This window comes from Calonectris borealis, chromosome 12 (genome assembly GCF_964195595.1).
Source record: "Calonectris borealis chromosome 12, bCalBor7.hap1.2, whole genome shotgun sequence".
In the NCBI taxonomy this organism is placed as follows: Eukaryota; Metazoa; Chordata; class Aves; order Procellariiformes; family Procellariidae; genus Calonectris; species Calonectris borealis.
Window position 1 is genome coordinate 707,356 of NC_134323.1, and position 19,121 is coordinate 726,476.

Consider the following 19,121-nt stretch of genomic DNA (forward strand, 5'->3'; position numbering starts at 1 on the left):
CCTCAGCCCCGCCATGGCGGCGGGCGCCGCCTTCCCGCCCGGCCCCGCCCGCGCGCTCTCATTGGGCCTTCTGGCTGTGGGCGGGCCCTCCGCGGCAGCCTCCGCTCTCCGATTGGCTGCGGGCGGGGCGGAAGGAAGCGTTTCCCAGGAGACGGCCGGGCCGGAGGGGAAGGGGCGCGTGCGGCGGGGAGGCGCCGCCGGCGGCCGAGACCGGCGGTAGGTGCGGGGCAGGGCCGGGAGCCGGGGCCGCCTTCCGGGGCTGGGGGGGTGACACGGGCCCGACGCCCGTGTTCCTCGGGCAGCGGGGACTGCCAAGGGCGGGTCGCCTGGGCGCCCTTTGGAGAGGGAGGATGACGGCAGCCGGTCGCAGGGGTCCCTTCGAGGAGGGGGAGGTGAGGCGGGCCGGGTGCCTGGGTCCCCCTGGGGAGGGACAGGGCTGGGGGCCTCGCTCTCCCCAGGAGCCAGCACTGAGAAGGGGGAGGGTATCGCTCGTCGCCCCTCCTGTGCCGTGGGGTAATGCCGCGGAGCTGGCTCCCGGCGGGCCGCGCCGAGGGTGGCCTGGGCTGTAACCCAGCAGGGGTGGCGGGAGCAGGGTGTCCCCCGCGCGCACCCAGAAGCCAGCTGGCCCGTCTTCAGTGGCCCTGGGGTGCTGTGTGCCCTGGCCCGTGTGGTGGTCAGTAACTGCTCATGGGCCGATGGCCTGGCCGGGACACGGACCAGCGCTGGCCAGAGTCCCTGGCCTGGCACGCGGGATCGCAGTCCAAAGCCTGGCCTGTGGGCTCTCCGGGACGCGCTGCTCTGGGGTGGCACCTGCATCTTACCCGGCTTCATTTTGTTGTGTCTTTATAATCGTCGGTCATAGATGCTTCAGGAGAAAAATGTGACGGTCAGCTGAAGCCCCCTTACAGAGATTAACTGCAAGTGTGAGCAGTTTTGAGCCTATTCTCTGAGTAGGCGGAGAAAGTTCCTGGAGTATTTGGGTTATTACAGAAAAGAACTAGCAGTAACTTTGGAAGAACGTGATTTTGAAATACCTATATTTAAAAATTAAAAGGTTCTCTCTTGATTTGCTGTTTGAGAAGTGTATGGTAATGTAACGATTGAACTTGTATTAATGCTAAGTCACATGTTATTCCTTAGCACTTTGTCCGAAAAGAAGAAATAACCACTAACAGCAGCAATAGAGCGGATTGCCTCTCCTCCAGTCTGGTTATGCAGTAAGGATGGAGACTTCTGATGAAGAAAACTTTGGTGTAGCCATGTGAGTATACTACATTCTGTGTCAGATTTTCAATAAGCTATTTCCTAGTTAAAATATTTTAATAGGACTATAATCACACAAATGAATTTACACCACACTGATTAGCAGATTCTGCTTCTTAGGAGAACAAGGGCGCAGAATGCAGAGCTCCAGGAGGGAATAACATCAGTTCAGAGTTAGGTGAAGTTGAACTGAATATAACTGCAGTGAGCGTGGCACCAACTAGCCCTGTCTGAGTGATCAGCACTCAGCAAGCACTGTAAGGCTGAAATTTTTTTTGTGTGTTCATTTTAAATGCAAAATTTCTCTATCCTTTTCAAGAACGTATGTTGTCTTATATCGTGGATTCTAAGAAGAGACTATTCCTCTGTATTTGAATGTGCCCCTTCTAGACATGTGAGACCTTTTACAGGTGGTCTCAACCAGATTTTGCACTGTAGATGCTAGAACGCTGCTTTGGTCCACATTTGTCTGGCAGGCTCTTCTCCTAAAGCTTGTGGCCAAAGGGGAGGCGTGCCTGTGCCTCTGTCGCTCTAGATTTAGTTCTTTCAGCCTACAGACTACCACCAAGAGCCATGTGCCTGGGCTTCTTCAGCAGCACAGGTTGTGCTGGCCTAGACTAGACATGATGGGGTGACAAAGGCTTAAACCGCAAGATTTGTGAGCACTTGTTTCTTTGGGTGTGCGGATGCAGGTGTGTCGTATAGAGACATGGAATCACTGCTGTTTTGGAGCAGTTAAAATTCCATGATTTGTCTCACAAGCTTAAACTGGCGTTTAAATTAATACTTTAAAGTTTCTGTTGCTGTTAGAATAAGCTACAAAACCAATAGTAGTACTGTTTTGGAGGGGAAAAAAAAGAGTGGAAATTACCCATAGCAAAGTCTCCTGTCCTCGTGTGTAAACGGCAAGCGATGAGCCCTGTTGCCTGAAGCCCCAAGTGTGATGCTCGGGGTGTGTAATGCTTCGCCTGTGCTGTGCCAGCTCTCCTGGTGGTGTCGTGCCCTCTGGTGGAAGAGCACGCTTTTCCAGTCCCTTGGCTTGGCTTTGCTCATCTCCCAAGGCTTAACAGATTAGAAATGTTGCTAGAACATCACTTGGTGATCGGATGCCTTTTTAAATCAAATATCTTTTCATTTTTCCTGATCAGAATGAGCCCTATGGCTCATTATAGTTAAACTGTCGGTTAAACTGTTGTTGGATTATTTTCACTGCACAATTATTCAGTAGCAAAATAACTTTAATGAGTTTTTTAAAACTTAGTCTGAAAGAATGTTCTGCTCTGTTTACTAAAGAGAAATAGAGAGACATTTAATTTTAATTTAATTTAAATGGTGCTTTTGCCGATCAAAGCTAACTTTTTTCTTAAAGAGAAATGTCCTATGAGGCTTGTTTCCCTCATGTGTGAGAAAAGCCTGTCTTTCACCTCCTGGAGAATACAGGGAGAGTTCATCCCCCACTAAAGATCAGCTCTGAATGCCAAGGAGATCCTGTGGATTATCTAATGTGTCTGAACAAGCTGCACAATAATAGATTTAGCAGAGGGATCCAGAGTCCTGAAATGCTGGTACCAAAGGTTTCTTCCCTGGATGACTTCAGATCCATAATGGTGTTTAATATTTGCTCATGATCGAATGACCTTAGGAGATTATGTCATTTATTTGTAGCATGCAGGGATGTTTCGTGCAAAAGAAAAATATTTCCGTTTCTTCAGTTATGTAACATTGTGTATACATTGAGTTTAAGTGGTTCCACAAGACCAAGTATTTCAAAATATTCTCTAGAGCGTCTAGAGTTCTGCGATCACCATGTACAGTTACGGAGGGAAGAGAGCAGAAGGAAAGCCTGTGGTAGCAGCTGGAATTTGTGGGTTGGAAAATGCTTAATTTGCTGTTCTAATTACACTCTTTACATCCTTCTGCACCAGGACTGGAATTACCTTGACAGTAATGCCGGTAAAACAACATTTTTTTTTTTTCACTTAGGCACCTTATTAGGGGGGAAATACAGTAGAGGCCTGATGAGAATCCCCATGAAGCAGTCTTATCAGTGTCGTGGATTATTTTGTAGGTTGAAACTAGGAAATTATTCACTTATCTTGTAATTACTGGACTTATTTGTGCTCAGGCTTTTGTTAACACTTTTTAATTTTAACTTCTATTTCTGCTATGGATGAAATATGTATTTATGCAGTACCATCTTTCTTTGCTTTCAGCTCCTCCCCTTCTGACGCAGAGTTTGATGCAGTTGTTGGGTATCTGGAGGATATTATAATGGGTAAGCTCTGCAAGTAGTTATAAATGACAAGATGAGCGCTAAACATATTGCAAGCTGCTCTTCTGTTAGCAGACATACAGAGCCAAAATAGCCCCTGCCTGCTTCATGGAAACTTTCCTTCCTTTGTTCCCATGACCCCTAACCTGGTAGTATAATAAAAATGTACACAAAAGTCTTTTGTCTGCTGTTTGCACAACAGTGTGCTTATGAGTCTTGAAAATTCTTCTCTGCACCACTGCAATACACTCCTTCATAAATAAACAGTAAAGACACTTGTAATTCTCACGTAGAAACCAAAGCTTTCTGGAATTTTTATACCCTTTTATCAAGGGGATGGAAGAGGCTGTGAGAGGTAGCCTGCCCTTCCCCAGCTCTGCCTGAACCTCTGCTATCGTGTTTGTCAGGGTATTCTTAGAAGCTGCCGTGGTTTGTCCAGGCAGTTTGCTGTGGTGCCTAGCTGTTGCTGCTGCAGGCAGCCTTTCGTAATCTGTAATATAAAGCGCCTGTGCTGCAGTTTAAGCGTGTTGTTCCTTGTCCTGTCTCTGCTGAACACAGAGAAGGGTTTATTTCCTCTGTCTGCAGCAGCATTGCATAACGGGAGGTGAGTGACATCATGTCTTGCCACTTTTCACTTTTTGAGACTATCCTTCTGAGTTGATTTTGTTGCGCGAACCTTGCATGTATGCACACAGGTGTAACGCGGCAGGACCCGTCCATAGCAGGAATGTTGAATGGTGCCAGTCTCATCGTGTGAGCTTAGGCAATAAAAGGTGCTAAAGTCTCAGGACCATAATTTTAACTGAGAAGTCGGTGTGTGCAGGGAGGTAGTTTACAAGATGCCAAGACAGAATTCATGCTAATCGGCCATCAGCTGCTTTATATGAACAGCATATAATCTTTTTGACCACATCCTTCCCAGAGAGATGTAGATTCTGCAGCTTCAGTTTGCCTGGTGATGTAGTCGATTGTGGAGAAATGCTAACTAAACTAATTTTGAACATGTTAGGGTTTAGAAAGCTGAGACTGGTGTATTTTCACATTGTGTATAAGTAAACTTCATATTTATATCTGTTCTGTTGAATTCGATGGTGACCTACCGTATTCATTTTTATTTTTGTGTCCTTCCACAACTGGAAGAAAAGTCCTCAGCTGTTGAAAACAAATCTGGGAGTTTCACTAATATTTTTGAATTCAAGGGAGAAAAATCATTTTGAATTCTTGTAGGGAAGAGGTAATCACTTTTGCTGACTTGACAGCCTGAAACAAAAAGGGGTTCAGAATAAATAACCTTACTAATAAAGCGTAAAGCAGGAGGACTCTTTCGCTAATACTGAGTGTAAATGAAACTTATAAGAAATAATTGTAGACCTTGCTAGGTGGACGTGTTCATCCCATTCCATTCTGAATACGCAGCTGCTGTCAAAATGCAGACTGAGGTGCTGCTGCCTGCTGGTTCGGCTCCCTGAACTGAAGTAGCGCTGCCCTCCGCCAGCGGCCTCCGCCTTCGCGCAGATGGGTCAGAAATGGTGGCCCAGCGGCAGCTGCGGGACTGGTGTGACTGACGCTGCACGTGTGCAGGGCTCCGTGGTCACAACGGGGGAGCGGAGGACTAGTGAATGTGGGTTTTGTGTTAAAAAAAGAATGACTAAACTCATAACTGTATGATGCATTTTTGTTGTGGCCCAGATGATGATTTCCAGTTGATACAGAGGACTTTTATGGAGAAGCACTACCAGGAGTTTGATGACTCGGAAGAAAACAAGCTCATCTATACTTCTATTTTTAATGAATATGTAAGATACTTTATCCTATTTTTTGCATGTATTGCCTTTTTGGGTTTTTTTTTAAGGCCAACTCAACCTCAGGTCCTGTATTACCCCCATGTATAAAATACTGGCTTTACATGGAGCAGAGCCAACATGTACTGCCTGCTGTACTGCCTGCTGTCTCTTTCATGATCTGTGAGCAAGAAAGATGTTTTCTGGAGCTCTAGGTCCTTTCTCTTTGTTTCACCTGAAAACTTCTACAGATGTTTTGTTCTCACCAGTATTCCCAGCAAAAGTGTTCAGCTCAGTGCCTCAGCGGTGGTGTGAATAACTGAACTAGCATCGCCCAGCTAAGGAATCTGCAGTTGTTTGCCCAGTGAGGATAATACAAAGTGCCAGTGAGGTGTCAGTGTAAAGAAGATGCGCTGTTTTGAAATCTGCTCCTGAAATTTGTTTTGATGTTGTTGGGGTGGTTTGTTTGTTTTTTTCAGATCTCTTTAGTAGAGAAATACATTGAAGAAAAATTGCTTGATCGGATTCCTGGTTTTAATATGACTGCTTTCACAATGTCATTGCAGTAAGTCTCTGCTTTGCTTTCATTGAGGGGCAAGTTATGTGCTTCTCAATTAGGTGCCTTTATCTAGATTAAAACTTAGGTTTGACAGTTCTCCCTTTAGAAGGGCTTCCTCTTTAATTTAAAAAAAAATGAAATCATGCATGCAACGATTGACCACTTTTCTTGCCTTCAGCTTGTTGTGCTATTCTGAATTTCTGAACTGTTTTGCTGAAATATATTGGGGTTTAAGGGGTAGGAAGAGAAATCAGAATGAGAACACTGAAAGGTTTTCTTCATCATTGTCACTTTGACACCAGACCCTTAAAAGGTTGGGTCTCATCTATCCCTTTCAGGCTCTGTGTTGGACAATTAAATAGCTTGGTAGTCTTTCAAGAGTCATGTGATATAACGTCTTTATCATAATTTTTGTAGAAAGCGTTCAGAGAAAAGTTTGCTTTTTCTTAAGCTTTTGCATTTGGTCACTTTAGCTTAACAACTTTATGAAGAGGTCACTTTTGAAACATCACTGGTTTTCCCCTTGAATGAGAAAATCAGGTCTCATTGGGAACTGAGTATCTTACAATATTTGAATCTATTTAATTTTTTATTTTTTTTAAATAAAACATTGGGAAGTTACTGTGAATACTATGAATATCGTATGCTTAAAAGATAGACTGTTTAAGGTAAAGCTCCTTCTGACAAGAATTAAAGCATTTAAAAAGAAAAAAAAACCAACCCAACCCTTGACTGTTAAGAAAGTCTTGTTGAAATATGCCGATATGGGAGCACAGAGTCTGTCTTCCAAAATGTTTCCACCAAAAGTCCTCTACCAAGTATTATCCGTACAGTCCCTCATTCTTAAGGGGTATGTGTGAGCATTCTGTGCCTCTCCCCAACCTTTCTCACCTTCCAAGGGACTGTCTAGCTGTTTCAGTGCTCAAGATAAATAAATAGATTGCTAGTTGAATGTTACTTCTGTTGACTTACAGGTCAGTTTCTTTGTCTGGTTTTCAAGGATACTCTTACATCTTGGATTTACATAAATATTAATGTACTTGGGTTGGGAATACTACAAGGTAGTATTGGGCTAAAGTTTTGCTTTACGGAAGACCTATAATAACATTCTTGTTTAAATTTTGCTATTGTTCTATTTGTCCTGGTATTCTTTTGACCTCATACCATTTTAAAATATGAGTTTATTTACCACACAGTTTTCTAATTCCCCAACTACTTCTCTCTACAGACAGCACAAAGATGAGATGGCAGGTGATATATTTGATATGCTTCTCACGTTTACTGACTTTCTGGCTTTCAAAGAAATGTTCTTGGATTACAGAGCTGTAAGTATGTCACATCGTTTATTTTCATTGGCATAATGGATATTGGTTTTGTGTAGCTCTGCCTGAGAGTACCAAAGGCAGTGTTACTACAGTAGGTAGCAGCATTTACTCAAAGGCTGTACAGGGTCAAGCGGAAAATAACTTCAGTGGGTGGCTATTTAAACTCAAAACGTACAATTAATAATTTCTGGAAAACATGGGCGAAGCTGGCACGTGGAGCAGTTCTTCAGAAACACACGCTTTATGCATCTTTGAACATTGATTTCCAACTGAGCGTAAGGGAACACTTTTTTACTGTGTGGGTACTCTTCCTACCTTGACCATCCTGTGATTCTATGATACGTTTTCTTAATTTTGGGTTTTCTTCCCCAGCCAATCCAAAATTAGCTTTTTAAGCTTATTCCATTTGTATTTCTCCTCCTTTCTGTCCAGGCTAGAGAAACAAACAAAGAGCAGCATTAAGGTTTTTGAATGAACTTTTTCCTGGGGAAATGAAACACATGTAAGCACTCCCCAGTGTCTGTCCAGTCACATTTGACAAAGGAGCAAAAGAGTCAAAGTTGTTGTCAGAATTGTTCTGTCCTGTGCCGCCTCACCCCACCCCTTTAAGTTTTGTGAAAATAGGGGCAGGTTGAGGAGAAGGAGACAGTCCGTGTCTCAGCAGCAGGAATAGTTTCAGTTGGGTTTTGCGCCATTGGGGTCACCTGAGAGGCAAACCACAGAAGCTCGATTTCACTAGTTCCGTGAGCACCGGGCGAGCCGGCTGGCTGGCGGTTCTTGACCAGATGTAGGCAAGACTCTGCTCTGCCCTGGACGTACGGCTGGTGGAGCGACAGCGACCTCACTCCAGGGGTTCCTGCACAGTGTCTTCTTGAAGTGTGGGTTCACCTACAGATACGAGTGGGAAAAAATAAATGCTCTGCTAGACATTTTCAAGTCTCACAGCAAGCTGCATGCAATCATAGATGCTCAGGTAACGTGTAGTTTTATGTTGATGTGATATAACAAACAGAAAATGAATTACCTCTTTCATTTTTTTGAACTGCCTATTCCAAAACAGCATTGAGTCAAGGATTTCTTTTTCTTCCGTTTTTCTAGGAAAAAGAAGGTCGAAGTCTGGATTTAAGCAGTGGGTTAGTGGTGACTTCATTAAACAAATCATCAATATCCTCCTCCTAGAACAGTTTATGCACTACTTTCCTTCTCCAGATGAGTGCTGCTGCTTTCTTTTGGACATTAAAACACTAAAGGTCATGAGAATCAAGGTGCTTTCACATGGTGAAAACTCATTCACCCTCCAGACTATACCTTCAGAGGCCTGATCCTAGAAACATCTGTTTGTGAATTCTGGTTGGTATTCAGTGACCACAGAAGAAGAAATTTTCAACTCCACCAGAGTAATTGCTTTTAATAAATACACAGTATTTGTACACCAGCCTAACCGTGGTGCGTGCTGAGAAGCCCAGCACACTGAGAGGACAATAAATAGGCCTGTGCACGTGTTATTTGATTGGCATCTTAACCATCTCCCCAAAACATAGAACTTCCCAGAATCAAGAAGAGTATGTCCCTCCCTATGTAAAAAGAGTATGTCCCTCCAGCTCTTTTAAGGACAGGTGCGAATACATAACCTCTGAGTTCCTCCCTGTCAATGTTTTGTTGTTTGGGGTTTTTTTTAAAATACTTTAATATGATCTTAAGTGCTACAGCTTTCTAATGGAAGAGTATGTTTTAATATGTAGATGTTCTAGCGTAAGGCTGTCTCTCAGCTCTGACAGTTGATATGTTACTGTCTAAATCCGTCTGCTTTCTGGCTTTTATAAGTCTCATCCTTAATGTGCGAAGTTTTCTGATTCACTTTTGTTCAGGCTCCAGCTGTTCTACATTGGGCACAGCTGCATTAGTTCTAGTAATATAAGCTTGATGGTAGGTTGGGCACAGACATGTTTACCACCATGTCATTTACTGCTCTAAATAGCATGCTGATTAAAAGGCATGGTTTTGCTATTAAACTGTTAGCAACATTAGTGCAGCAATGCATTTTTCAGCATCCGTTGGAAAATAGATGAGTGGCTTGGTGGAGGAGCTGTAGCCATAAGCCTGTCACAAAACCCCAGGCACATCTCTGTTGGTGGTTGGAATTAAAATGCGTTTGGAGCTACAGGGACCCTCTGTTCTTACGCTGTTCAAACACATTAATCTGCTGCTTAATGACATGCTCAGGCAATGCAAGTATGTCTTTGAAAGCCTAAGAGCAGATAGAAACACAGGATGGTGAGCAGAACTCTCCGCTCTGTCCCACACCAGGTTGATGCAGCAGGGGAGATGCCCTTCGACAGCGGTGAAGGCGTTGATCGGTGGCTGTCACCTGATGAGAACCTAGCCTAGACAAAGGAAAACTATGGCTGGGCCATTACAAATTTTTGTCTGTGGAAAAGAAATGTCTTACAAGAACAAAGAAGATGAAATCCTGTTCCTATTGAGGTCTGACAGTGATTTCAACAGTACTAGGACTTTGTTCTTCAGCTGAAATAGTTTTTGGATACCAGTCAAGACTCCTAGCCGCGCAGGCAAAAATAAGCCATACTTAAGCTACAAAATACGATAACATTAAACAGGTTTGTGGACAGAGCATAATGGCTTTTTAAAGGCTGGCTAGCAGTGCTAAGTGTAGCGTCCTAGTATTTTGACTCTGCTTATACCAACTTTATGAGTGCTGCAGTAATTAATCTCATTAAGTTTTTAGTATGTTGTGCCCATGGCTCTGCAGTTTTTTGTCTGGAATTATTCTAGTATGTTGAAATCTCCCTCATAAGTGCACACACCCAGATACACACACATTTCCTTTAAAAAACAAACAAAACCAAACAAAAAACCCAAACAAACTATTCCTTCAGAATTTTTTTAATCTCCTTCAATACATTTATGCTTGTCAGATTTGAATGGTAAAAGCCAGAAGCTGAAGCAAAACTAAAAATTGGAAGAAATGTCTGGGGTTTTGGTTTTTTTTTTGTTTGTGTTTGTTTTGTTTTGTTTTTAAAAAGGGGATTAGAAATCCTTCTGGGTGTGTTTTGATCAAAAGCAGTTTTGTAGGCTTTCTGTTCCGGTGAACGCCGCACAAGCTCATTTTGATTCTCTTTTCAGCAACAGTAACCTGCTAAGGCGATGTGAGTACATCCCTACAAATGCTAAGTTGCAATGCCGTGGTTTGAATGCGTGTCCCTGATCCTCCCGACAGCAGCAGTGTCGGTGAAGCTCCGTCAGCTGGGGTCATCCCACCAGGATTCGCGGGTTTTTACAGGTCTGCCTACCAGCTGCGCTGTTGTGGTAGCAGCTTTTCCCGTGAGCGCAGAAGTCGGTGCTCAGGCATGCACGGGCAGTTAGTTAGTGAGCAGAGATGGTGCTCCGAGATGTTTATTCCCAGAAAAAAAATTATGAAAACGGTGGGTCGTGTTTTTAATACAAACTAGATGCAGCTCCCCTGCCATGTGAATCCTGAGGTTAACATCAGGGAAATTTATGACTTAAAATCTAGTTGTTTTTCTACTGACAGTGTATGGACTGGAGTTCTTCGTTTAACTTCTCATCTGTTTATATAATGTTGACTTCTTAATGTCAGGAATAGATTTTATCAAATCTTAAAAGAATCCTGTTGACATGTTTTAATTGTTAATTGTTGAGCTAAAATAATTATTTGCAGCTAAAACTAAAAATTTCCCTGTCATTTTTTTTTTACTGAAAAAAGTTTTCATTCTTATCCTATTACAATTGTTTCAATGAATTACTTAAACTAATGGCAGTATAAGTGAATACCTTGGGCAATTATTTTCTGAAGGGAATTCTGTTGTATTTTAAGCAAGGTCTCTTGTAACAAATTTCAGAGGCTACAGGGCACAGTTGGGGAGGAATTCTTATTTTGATAGGGAGTTGTATCTGTGTTTCCTGCAATACCTTTCTGCCCCTGTGCCGCTCTCCTCTCTCTGTTTTCTGGGGGCTGCTGCTCCCACAATGACTCGTCCCTCTGCGACACTCCTGTCACTCGTCCCTGCTTCCATGCATTTTCCATCAGGCAGAGGGGCTTTTTAAAGAAATTAAATTTCTCTATATAATGGACTATCTGTGTACAAGTCTGACTTTACATTTTAAGGGTTTTAACATTGTCATAACAGCGCATGAAGAGGCTCGTTTTCTTACTGATTTTTATATATATGTTCATAGTTGTGGAAACTTGACCCTTCATTTGGCCAAACGACAGCCAAATAAAGGCAGATCTGCCGGGGGCTAACGCAGTTTGTCCAGTCCTTTTCGATTCACACCTTCCATTAATGCAGTTAAGTTTCCTGAGCCTCTGTAGACAAGTTGTTAAAACTTTTCCCATGCAGAGCATGTAGTAAATTTTGCAGCGTAGCTCCCTGTGCGCCAGCTTTCCTCTATAGAAATATCTGGAAATAAATTGAACCCATTTCATCTTTTTATTAGCTTGTACAAGGAGGGTGTGAAAGGAAAAGTTGTTGTGTTGGGCAGGGCATCGCTTCTAGTTCTGGCAAACGCCGACCAGTGTCCCCAAGAAATAAAAGCTGAATTTGTCGACCGCAGCGTGGGGGAGCAGCGTGGCTCTGTGTTCTCCTAAGGCACTGACACCCTGGTGTGTTCCCGGAGCATTTGCAGACTTAGTTTTAATTTTTGAAGAGCACCTGTAGCTAACGTGCAAAATCGACTTGCCGGTGAGTAGGTGGCCCTGTTAACTCCGTGGCGTGTATGGTGCCGAGTCTGCAGGAGGGAGCGCATCGAAGCCTTGGCACCTCTTCCTGTTCTTGCGGAATTGGATGCGCGCTCTGTGTGTGTGCACATATATATGTGTGTGTGCATGTATGTAAAGCAAAGCGAGGTGAACCCTGTGGGCTTGGTGCTTCCTCCCTTGGGGCCAGGCAGTGGGAAGGGGCAGTCGGTGACACCGCTGCCGGTGGCATCTCTGCTGTCCGCTCCGTGCCACGCTGTATGTGTGCCTTCTGGCAAGACAAACTTTTTTCTTGACAGACTCCACTGCTGGATTTAGGAAGATTTTTATTTAAAGCATAAAATTTGTGCTTCAAATTGTTAGAAATCAATACAAGAACAGTTTAGACTGCGTCCTTTGCTTAGCCTTCATCTTCCAGCTCTGCCACCATTTATGTATCGCATTAATTGCAATTACTTACACTGTAGCTGTGAGTGACCAGAGACAGGCGCCTGGGCTTGGTTTAGTGAATTTTAGTATTGGAGTGTGCTGAATTGGCTGAGCCCCCTCAGCAGCTCCGGCGAGGATCTGGATGAACCCCAAGGACGAGCAGGAGTTTCAGCCTCCAGCGAGTCCATCTCCTCCTGGCGAGGCTGTGGGTGACGGCGCTGGTGGGTTTGTGCTGTGGGCACATCAGCTGGAAGCATCATCAGAACCACAGAGCAGCGTCCACGCGACCTGGTACCAACCACCCCTGCCAGCACAGGCTGGTCCAAGAATGAGACCTGGTGGCACGTGAGGCTCCGAGCCACCGAGCCCGGCATGAGCTGACCCAGGGTGGCCCAGGGCTGGGCTTTGCTGTCCGCTCCTTACGCGTGGTCAGTCACTTGGCTGGTGGCCGCGTTGCTGCCGAGTCCTTTCCAGGCGCGGAAGCTGAAGAAGGTGCTCGCCCCGTAGGCGATCATCACGAGGCAGGCGAAGAACTGGAAGAGGAGCACACCCCACGCGTGAGCACGGCGGCCGCCCCAGCCCCGTGGCCCTCGCCTGCCCGCCGCTACTTACGGACGCCGCGGCTCTCCGGTTGTAATCCCACTGCCGCCACGACGTAGGCTGGACGGCAGCCGCGCAGGTTACGAAGGCGGTGATGTACAGGACGGTTGCCACAGCGTTGAAGATCATCAGCTGGGGAAGGCAAAGAGCAGGTCGTGAGATCTGGGCTCAGACTCGCGCGCGCTGGGATGAGGGATGAGCAAAAGGCTCAGTCTCGCATTCCTCCCTCTTCCCCAGGAGAACCAGAGGCAAAGGGTTCAGCCGCTCACGCTGGGAACATCTCATTAAATGCAGCCCAGGTTGCGCTGAGAGGTTTCTGGTTGACACCACGACTGCAGCAGTGACGCGGTGGCTGTAAGTTTCTGGATTGATACAGGGCTCCCTGTTCTGAAAATTTTCTAAGCAATTGAGGGGCAGAATGAAACTATCATTGTACCAAGCGCAGGGGACTTTGTTCCATCGGCCCAGAAGAGCCTGAAGCCCTGGTCCTCTTGGAGCATCTCCCCAGGAGCAAAGTGCAGAGGAATTTGTTCCATCAGCCCAGGGAAGCCTGAAGCCCTGGTCCTCTCGGAGCATCTCCCCAGGATGTTTCCCACTTGGGACCCCCCCTCGCTCTCTCTCGGGTACGTACCACCAGGGGCCAGGGGATCATGTAGAACTTCAGCTGAAGCTGCAGGAGGTAAGTCACGAAGAAAAGGACTGTTACTATCCAGAAGAAGATGGACACGAACATCACCCAGCCGTATGCTGCGTGGAGGTGGTACGTTGTGTCGGCGATGAGAGCCCACACCAGTAAGCCGAGCACCTGAGGGATGAAACAGGGACCGTGTTCAGCTGGTGGTTCCTGCAGGTGGAAAGCGGAGCATCGCCCACGAGCCCGGGCTCAGCAGCCCCTCGTTGCTCAGGGATGGGCTCATCCCCAGGACTGCTGCCCCAGGAGCCGGTACAGGCATGTCCTGCAAGGCAGGACGGGTGAAACCTGGGCATCCTCGCCACCAAAGGTCCCTTCTCAGCCAAGAAGCCCCCATGCCCGGGGCCAGTCTCTGCAGTGCTGGCTCGGTATTAGGGACATCTCACGGGCTGGATGACAGCCGGACAGCTGGGGGCTCTGGGGCCCCAGCTCAGCCTTGACCTCCTCCAGGTGCAGCATCATTTAACAATAAAAAAAGGAGAAAGCAAGTTTCTCAGCTTCTCTCCACTGGTTGGGTCTGGTCTGGTCTGGTCGGGTTTATAGCTCCTGTATGTACCGTTCCTAGGACTCACCTTTCACTGTTAAGCAGGTTTAACTACGTAGCAGTTGCAGCATCGTGTGGCTGCAGTGATCCACAGAAGAACAGGTAGGTCAGTCTGTTTCTGGGTCTGCTCAAGGAGAAATAAGCAGAGCCAGGGCAGAGCCGTTTTCTCCCCTCCCTGCAGCCCCCGGCAGAGCCCGCAGGGCAGGGAGCGGGTCCCTGCCCTTGACTCCCCTGGCAGGCAGGGATGGAAGAGCCCAGCCCAGGGTGGCATTTCATTTACTCTTATTTTTTTTCTTTCCCTTCCCTGTGCTGTGTCCACCCCTGATCTTTGGACTCTGAAGGAGTCACTTCACTTGCAGCGACGCAGCCATGGAGCAGCCGCCTTCTGCAGCATCCCCTCCCCGGGGAACTCCCTGGAGCAGCCGTGGCAGCAAGTTTGCAGGTATTTTTTTATTTTGAAGGCCCTTAAACCCATGATGGAGCAAGCAGAGGATGGGACACCAGCACATAGCGATGGGGCCTGGAAAAGAAAGGCTGTTGCAAAGCAAATGGCGCTTCTGTGATTTGCCCTGTTTGTTCTGCAGCCTCAGCCGCAGCCCGTGCACCGGGACACAGAGCCGGCCGGGTCCTGGTGGGCTCTGCTTCACCGTCCTTCTTCACCTCCTGGCTGGACCAGAGCAAAGCAGGGAGCCTCGAATCCCCCTCCTGGGGAACAAGAAGGCTCCAGCCCTGCACCCTCTGCCCTTCCCAGCATGACCGAACGTCCCGGGGAGATCCCCACGGCCAGGCTGGGGTGAGAACGTGCCCCAAATGCAGCCGCGGCATCTTCTGTTTCCCAGCTGGGGTTGGGATCTCTTTGGGCAGAGCCGGTGAAGCTGCCAGCACCACCCGGCTCCTGTGCTTATCTCCGCTTTGGCAGGGGAACCGCAGAGTCGTCTCCCACCGGCGGGGAGGAGAAGGGCTCTTTGGAAAGCTGCTCTGCCCCTGCGTAAGCCCTCATTGCTTATTGTCACAGAAGAAACACAACGGCCTTTGTCCTGCCCGAGTACAACGCCCTAGCGCTCAGCTGCCCCAACAATGCCTCCTTGTCTGTCACATCCATTTCTAACACTCGTGATCGCAAAATATGCGTTGGGGAGAAACATGCAAAGGAAAAAGCCTGGTGTGCTCCAGGGGCGGGAGGTGGCATGTGCGAGCTGCCCTGCTCCGGCTGCTGCGGGGAGAACAGCAGGAGCTCTTAGGAGAGAGGTTGTGGGGAGCTGCGGGTCTCGGTGGATGGGAGCTGTGCCAGTGTTTAACACCGCTGCCAGAGGAAATGGTACAGCCCAAGCAGGAGCACCGATGGGCTGGAGAGGTGGGACCAGGTATGGGGATGAAGGGTCCCTTCTCCTGCTCTTGGCTCCATCTTTCCTTCCTGATGTTCCTGCAGGACACTCCCTGGCAGCAGCCTTCCCCGACCCTTCCCTGAGCATTTGTTCCTGTGTCACAACCAGCTCAGCCATGCCCTGGGGTCAAAATCTGGAGCAGGGAGCCAGGCCTATGCAGGGTGTTTCTTTCCAGGGCTGCCGCCCCCCACCATGCTGCCCCGGAGAGAGGGCACGAGCGAACAGGCTCCCCGCTGCAGTGGGCCAGCACCGAGGGCAAACACCGGGGCAGATCACGCGTGGCCCCATATGCAGCTGAACGCCCACCCCTACACACACAACGTTGCACCCGAGGTCCCAGGTACCAGGAGAGAGCAGCAGCAGGAGTTTATTCTGCAGTTGCCTCTGACGCTGAAGCGATGGAGGGGTGATGCCGCTGCTCAGTTTGAGGCTGCAAAGACCTTTGGGCTTGTCTGAGAGCGGCTGCCAAAGCCTGATCGCCGGGGAGGACAACCTGGAGGGTTGGGAGCGCCAGAGCCCCGCAGGCACCCCGGGAGCAGCCCCAACGCACCTCTGGGGGGTCACCGTCCTTCAACAGCCCCCCGGACCCACTGGCTCGTGCCCCATGGGGATGCCCATGCGGATCGGCCCATGCCCGGCGCTGGGAGCTGCCAGGCGTCGAGCCGAGTTACAACTGGCAAAGGGCGTGAGGACAAGCAGCCAAATTTTCCTCTGGCTTTAGAGAGGGAAGGAGGAGAGAGGGGGGCTGCGGGATCTCAGGGTTAGGGATGAGTTAGGGTTAGAGAGCGAGGATGGGGCAGGGATCAAAGGGAAACCTGCCTGTTTCCAGCCAGGGCAACGAAGAAAAGCATTCAAGGCTGGTGCTGCGCTCGGACGGCCGCCCCCGCAGCCGAGCCCCCCCGTGCCCCCTCCCCGGTACTCACGGCCTGGGCGCCCATCAGCCCCCCGAGCGGCGAGCGGAGGAAGGCAGCGTCCAGGGCGGGCAGGGAGGCGGAGGGGCCCGGGGAGCCGCTCCGGGTCCGCGCGCCGCCGGACAGCCCCGCCATGCCGCGGGCACCGGCACCGGCACCGGGACGCCTCCCTCCCCTCCCCGGGCGGAGCGCGGGGCCGGCCCCGCCGCCTCCCCGGGCGTCGCGGGTGGGTCCTCCCCATCCCGACGCACCGGGCTGGGGGGGGCGCCGGGCTGAGCCCCCGTGGCTGCCCCAACCCCTCCTCCCCGGGAGATGCTGCGGTCCCTCCTGCGCGTCCCCGGCTCCCTTGTGCTGGGGAGCCCAGCACCGGACCCAGCACCCCGGGGACGGCCCCACCAGTGGCAGGACCCCCCTGCAGCTCCCGGCAGCGCTCCGCCTCAGGCAGCCCAGGGCACCGCGGGTCTTCTTCGCAGCTCGTGCTCAGCGCGGTGTCCACCAGCACCCCAGGGCCTTTTTGTGGTCCCCAGCGTGTCCCAGTGCCTGGGGTTGTCCCTCCGCGGGAGCAGGACTTTGCACGTCTCCTTGTGGAACTTCAGGAGGCTCCTGCCAGCCCATTTCTCCAGCCTGTCCAGGTCCCTCTGGATGGCAGCACGACCCTCTGCAGTATCACCCACTCCTCCCAGTTTGGTGTCATCTGCAAACCTGCTGAGGGTGCCCCTGCCCCACCATCCAGATCACTAATGAAGATGTTAAACAGGCCTGGACCCAGTATTGGCCCCTGGGGTACACCACCAGTTACTGGCCTCCAACCAGACTTCATGCCCGGACATCAACCGCTTGTCTAGGGGCATCTTATGGGAGATGGTGTCAAAGGCAAAACTGAAGTCCGGGTGGACAATATCAGCTGCTCTCCCCTCGCCTGCCAGGCCCATAATTTCATCATAGAAGTTAATCAAGGTGGTCTCCGCCCCCGGGAGAAGCCGTCCTGGCTGCTCCTGATGACCTTCACCTGCCTGCAGATGGTTTCGGGGGGGTTCCACCACCTTCCCAGGGGTGGGGCCGGGGCTGACCGGCCCGTAGCTCCCCGGCTGCCCTTTGCAAGTCGGGGTGACTCTCGCTTTCCCTCGGGCACCTCCCCCCGGTCTCCGGGACGGCTCGGGGGCGATCGCGAAGGGCCCGGCGGAGGCACCGGCCCAGCGCCGCAGGAAGGCGGCGGCGGGGGGGTCTGCCGCGGCGGGTCAGGATGGCCGAGCGGTCTAAGGCGCTGCGTTCAGGTCGCAGTCTCCCCTGGAGGCGTGGGTTCGAATCCCACTTCTGACAGCTCCCTTTTGCGCCCCCTCCGCCGACCGCTTTTTGCTTGGCGGGGGCGGGGGCCGATTAAAAAAAAACCAACCGCCACAATTAACGGCAATTAAGCGATTTCTTTTAATTAAAGCTAAAAGCCGACTCGCAAAAGGATTGCGAGTTGTCAGAAGTGGGATTCGAACCCACGCCTCCAGGGGAGACTGCGACCTGAACGCAGCGCCTTAGACCGCTCGGCCATCCTGACAGCGCTGTGCGGCCCTCCCCGCCCCGCGCTACAGGGCCCGCAAAGGGCCGCTGCGGAAGCCCCGGCCGCCGGGGTCCCCGGGCGGGGGCCGCGGGCGTCGGACACCGCCGGTTGGGCTCCCCGCGGCTCCCCCTCCGTGGCCGCCGGTGCCTGTACCTCCCTCCCGCCAGGGCCGGGGGCGAGGGGCCGGCGGCCCTCCTGCAGGCAGGCGGCGGTGGCGGCACGGGGAGGTGTCTGCACCCCCTCACTTTGTGCGTGCCTTGGGCGTCTGTGACAAATTCTCCACGGGCAAAAAGCTTCCCACGGGCATCAAGTTGCTGCCCCTGCCCTGGTCAAGTCTCGCCACCCGTGCTGCCCACACAGGAGAGAAACCGCCGTGGCCGTGCCCGGGGAAGGAGCGCAGGGGGCTAAATCGGGGGGGCGAGCTCACCCGCCCCCCGCGCTGCCGCCTCCCGCCAGAAACACCCCGGGGAAGTCCCGCCGGGCGGGGAAAGCGCCGCAGCCCCGGCCGGTGACAGCAGCAGGGGGTCGGGGGGAACCGGGGAGGGCCACGGCCCGGAGCGCACAACCGCGGGAGGCGTGAGCCCGCGTCCCACGCCGGGCCGCCATCGCTGCGCCTGGGGAAGAGCGAGGAGGAGAGGAAACGCCGCCACCCTTCGCTTTGCACACCTGCTTGTTTTTATTTTTAAAAAGGGACCAGAAATAGCCGACGGTGTCCCTCTGAGGATGTGGTGGAGGACGCCACGCGTTAGCTACGTGGGCCGGTTGCAGAGAAGTCAGTGCTTGGATTTCTCTACAGAAAAACGCAAGTCCTCTCGGCAGCTCCTGCTGCTCCTCCGGAGTATATTTAATGTTGGTTTTATGTGAAATGGGGTATTACGCATTCTGGAGAAGTGAGGACTGCTAGAGCACCGAAGGAGGTGCCAGGACATCTGGAACGCGGGACCGGACCGTGCCGGGACGGGAGGCCCCGCGTGGTCTTGGTTGCACGTCCCACCGAGAGCCGCTGCGGCTGGAACCCCCTCGGCCACTGCTGAGCCCCGGAGGGTGACTCGAGGCCCGGGTCTGGCCGCC

At 50.5% G+C, this 19,121-nt stretch overlaps 2 protein-coding genes and 2 non-coding genes across 7 annotated transcripts; 2 read left to right on the plus strand and 2 right to left on the minus strand.

The window, feature by feature from the left end:
- The first annotated feature begins 124 nt into the window (after positions 1 to 124).
- Positions 125 to 11,871, plus strand: ARL2BP (ARF like GTPase 2 binding protein). 4 transcript variants are annotated; one of them, XM_075160821.1, is made up of 7 exons: positions 125 to 216; positions 1,141 to 1,261; positions 3,477 to 3,538; positions 5,225 to 5,331; positions 5,796 to 5,881; positions 7,104 to 7,200; positions 8,299 to 9,090. In XM_075160821.1, the coding sequence occupies exons 2-7, from the start codon at positions 1,224 to 1,226 to the stop codon at positions 8,377 to 8,379; spliced, it is 471 nt and encodes a 156-aa protein (XP_075016922.1). In that variant the 5' UTR covers positions 125 to 216; positions 1,141 to 1,223; the 3' UTR covers positions 8,380 to 9,090. The 4 variants fall into 4 exon arrangements, with proteins under 4 accessions (XP_075016922.1, XP_075016924.1, XP_075016926.1 ...); XM_075160823.1 differs by lacking the exon at positions 8,299 to 9,090 and adding an exon at positions 9,508 to 11,871 and having other exon boundaries at positions 130 to 216; XM_075160825.1 differs by lacking the exon at positions 8,299 to 9,090 and adding an exon at positions 10,345 to 11,871 and having other exon boundaries at positions 130 to 216.
- A 376-nt stretch (positions 11,872 to 12,247) lies between these two features.
- Positions 12,248 to 16,684, minus strand: PLLP (plasmolipin). Its single transcript, XM_075160820.1, has 4 exons — positions 16,511 to 16,684; positions 13,599 to 13,772; positions 12,980 to 13,099; positions 12,248 to 12,900 (listed from the first exon to the last, which is right to left on the minus strand). Exons 1-4 carry the CDS (start codon positions 16,631 to 16,633, stop codon positions 12,787 to 12,789), a joined length of 531 nt encoding a protein of 176 aa, XP_075016921.1. The 5' UTR covers positions 16,634 to 16,684; the 3' UTR covers positions 12,248 to 12,786.
- Positions 16,685 to 17,735: 1,051 nt separating this feature from the next.
- TRNAL-CAG (transfer RNA leucine (anticodon CAG)) lies at positions 17,736 to 17,818 on the plus strand. The gene has a single exon. It is a non-coding gene; the product is annotated as a tRNA-Leu (tRNA).
- A 146-nt stretch (positions 17,819 to 17,964) lies between these two features.
- Positions 17,965 to 18,047, minus strand: TRNAL-CAG (transfer RNA leucine (anticodon CAG)). Its single transcript has one exon. It is a non-coding gene; the product is annotated as a tRNA-Leu (tRNA).
- Positions 18,048 to 19,121: the final 1,074 nt, after the last annotated feature.

Coding starts and splice junctions, on each gene's coding strand:
- ARL2BP (XM_075160821.1), top strand. CDS start 1,224: ATGGAGACTTCTGATGAAGAAAACTTTGGTGTAGCCAT. Junction 1,262..3,476: donor GAAAACTTTGGTGTAGCCAT/GTGAGTATACTA, acceptor CTTTGCTTTCAG/CTCCTCCCCTTCTGACGCAG. Junction 5,882..7,103: donor GCTTTCACAATGTCATTGCA/GTAAGTCTCTGC, acceptor TTCTCTCTACAG/ACAGCACAAAGATGAGATGG.
- PLLP (XM_075160820.1), bottom strand. CDS start 16,633: ATGGCGGGGCTGTCCGGCGGCGCGCGGACCCGGAGCGGCTCCCCGGGC. Junction 13,773..16,510: donor GGCTGATGGGCGCCCAGGCC/GTGAGTACCGGG, acceptor TTCATCCCTCAG/GTGCTCGGCTTACTGGTGTG. Junction 13,100..13,598: donor TGATCCCCTGGCCCCTGGTG/GTACGTACCCGA, acceptor TGCCTTCCCCAG/CTGATGATCTTCAACGCTGT.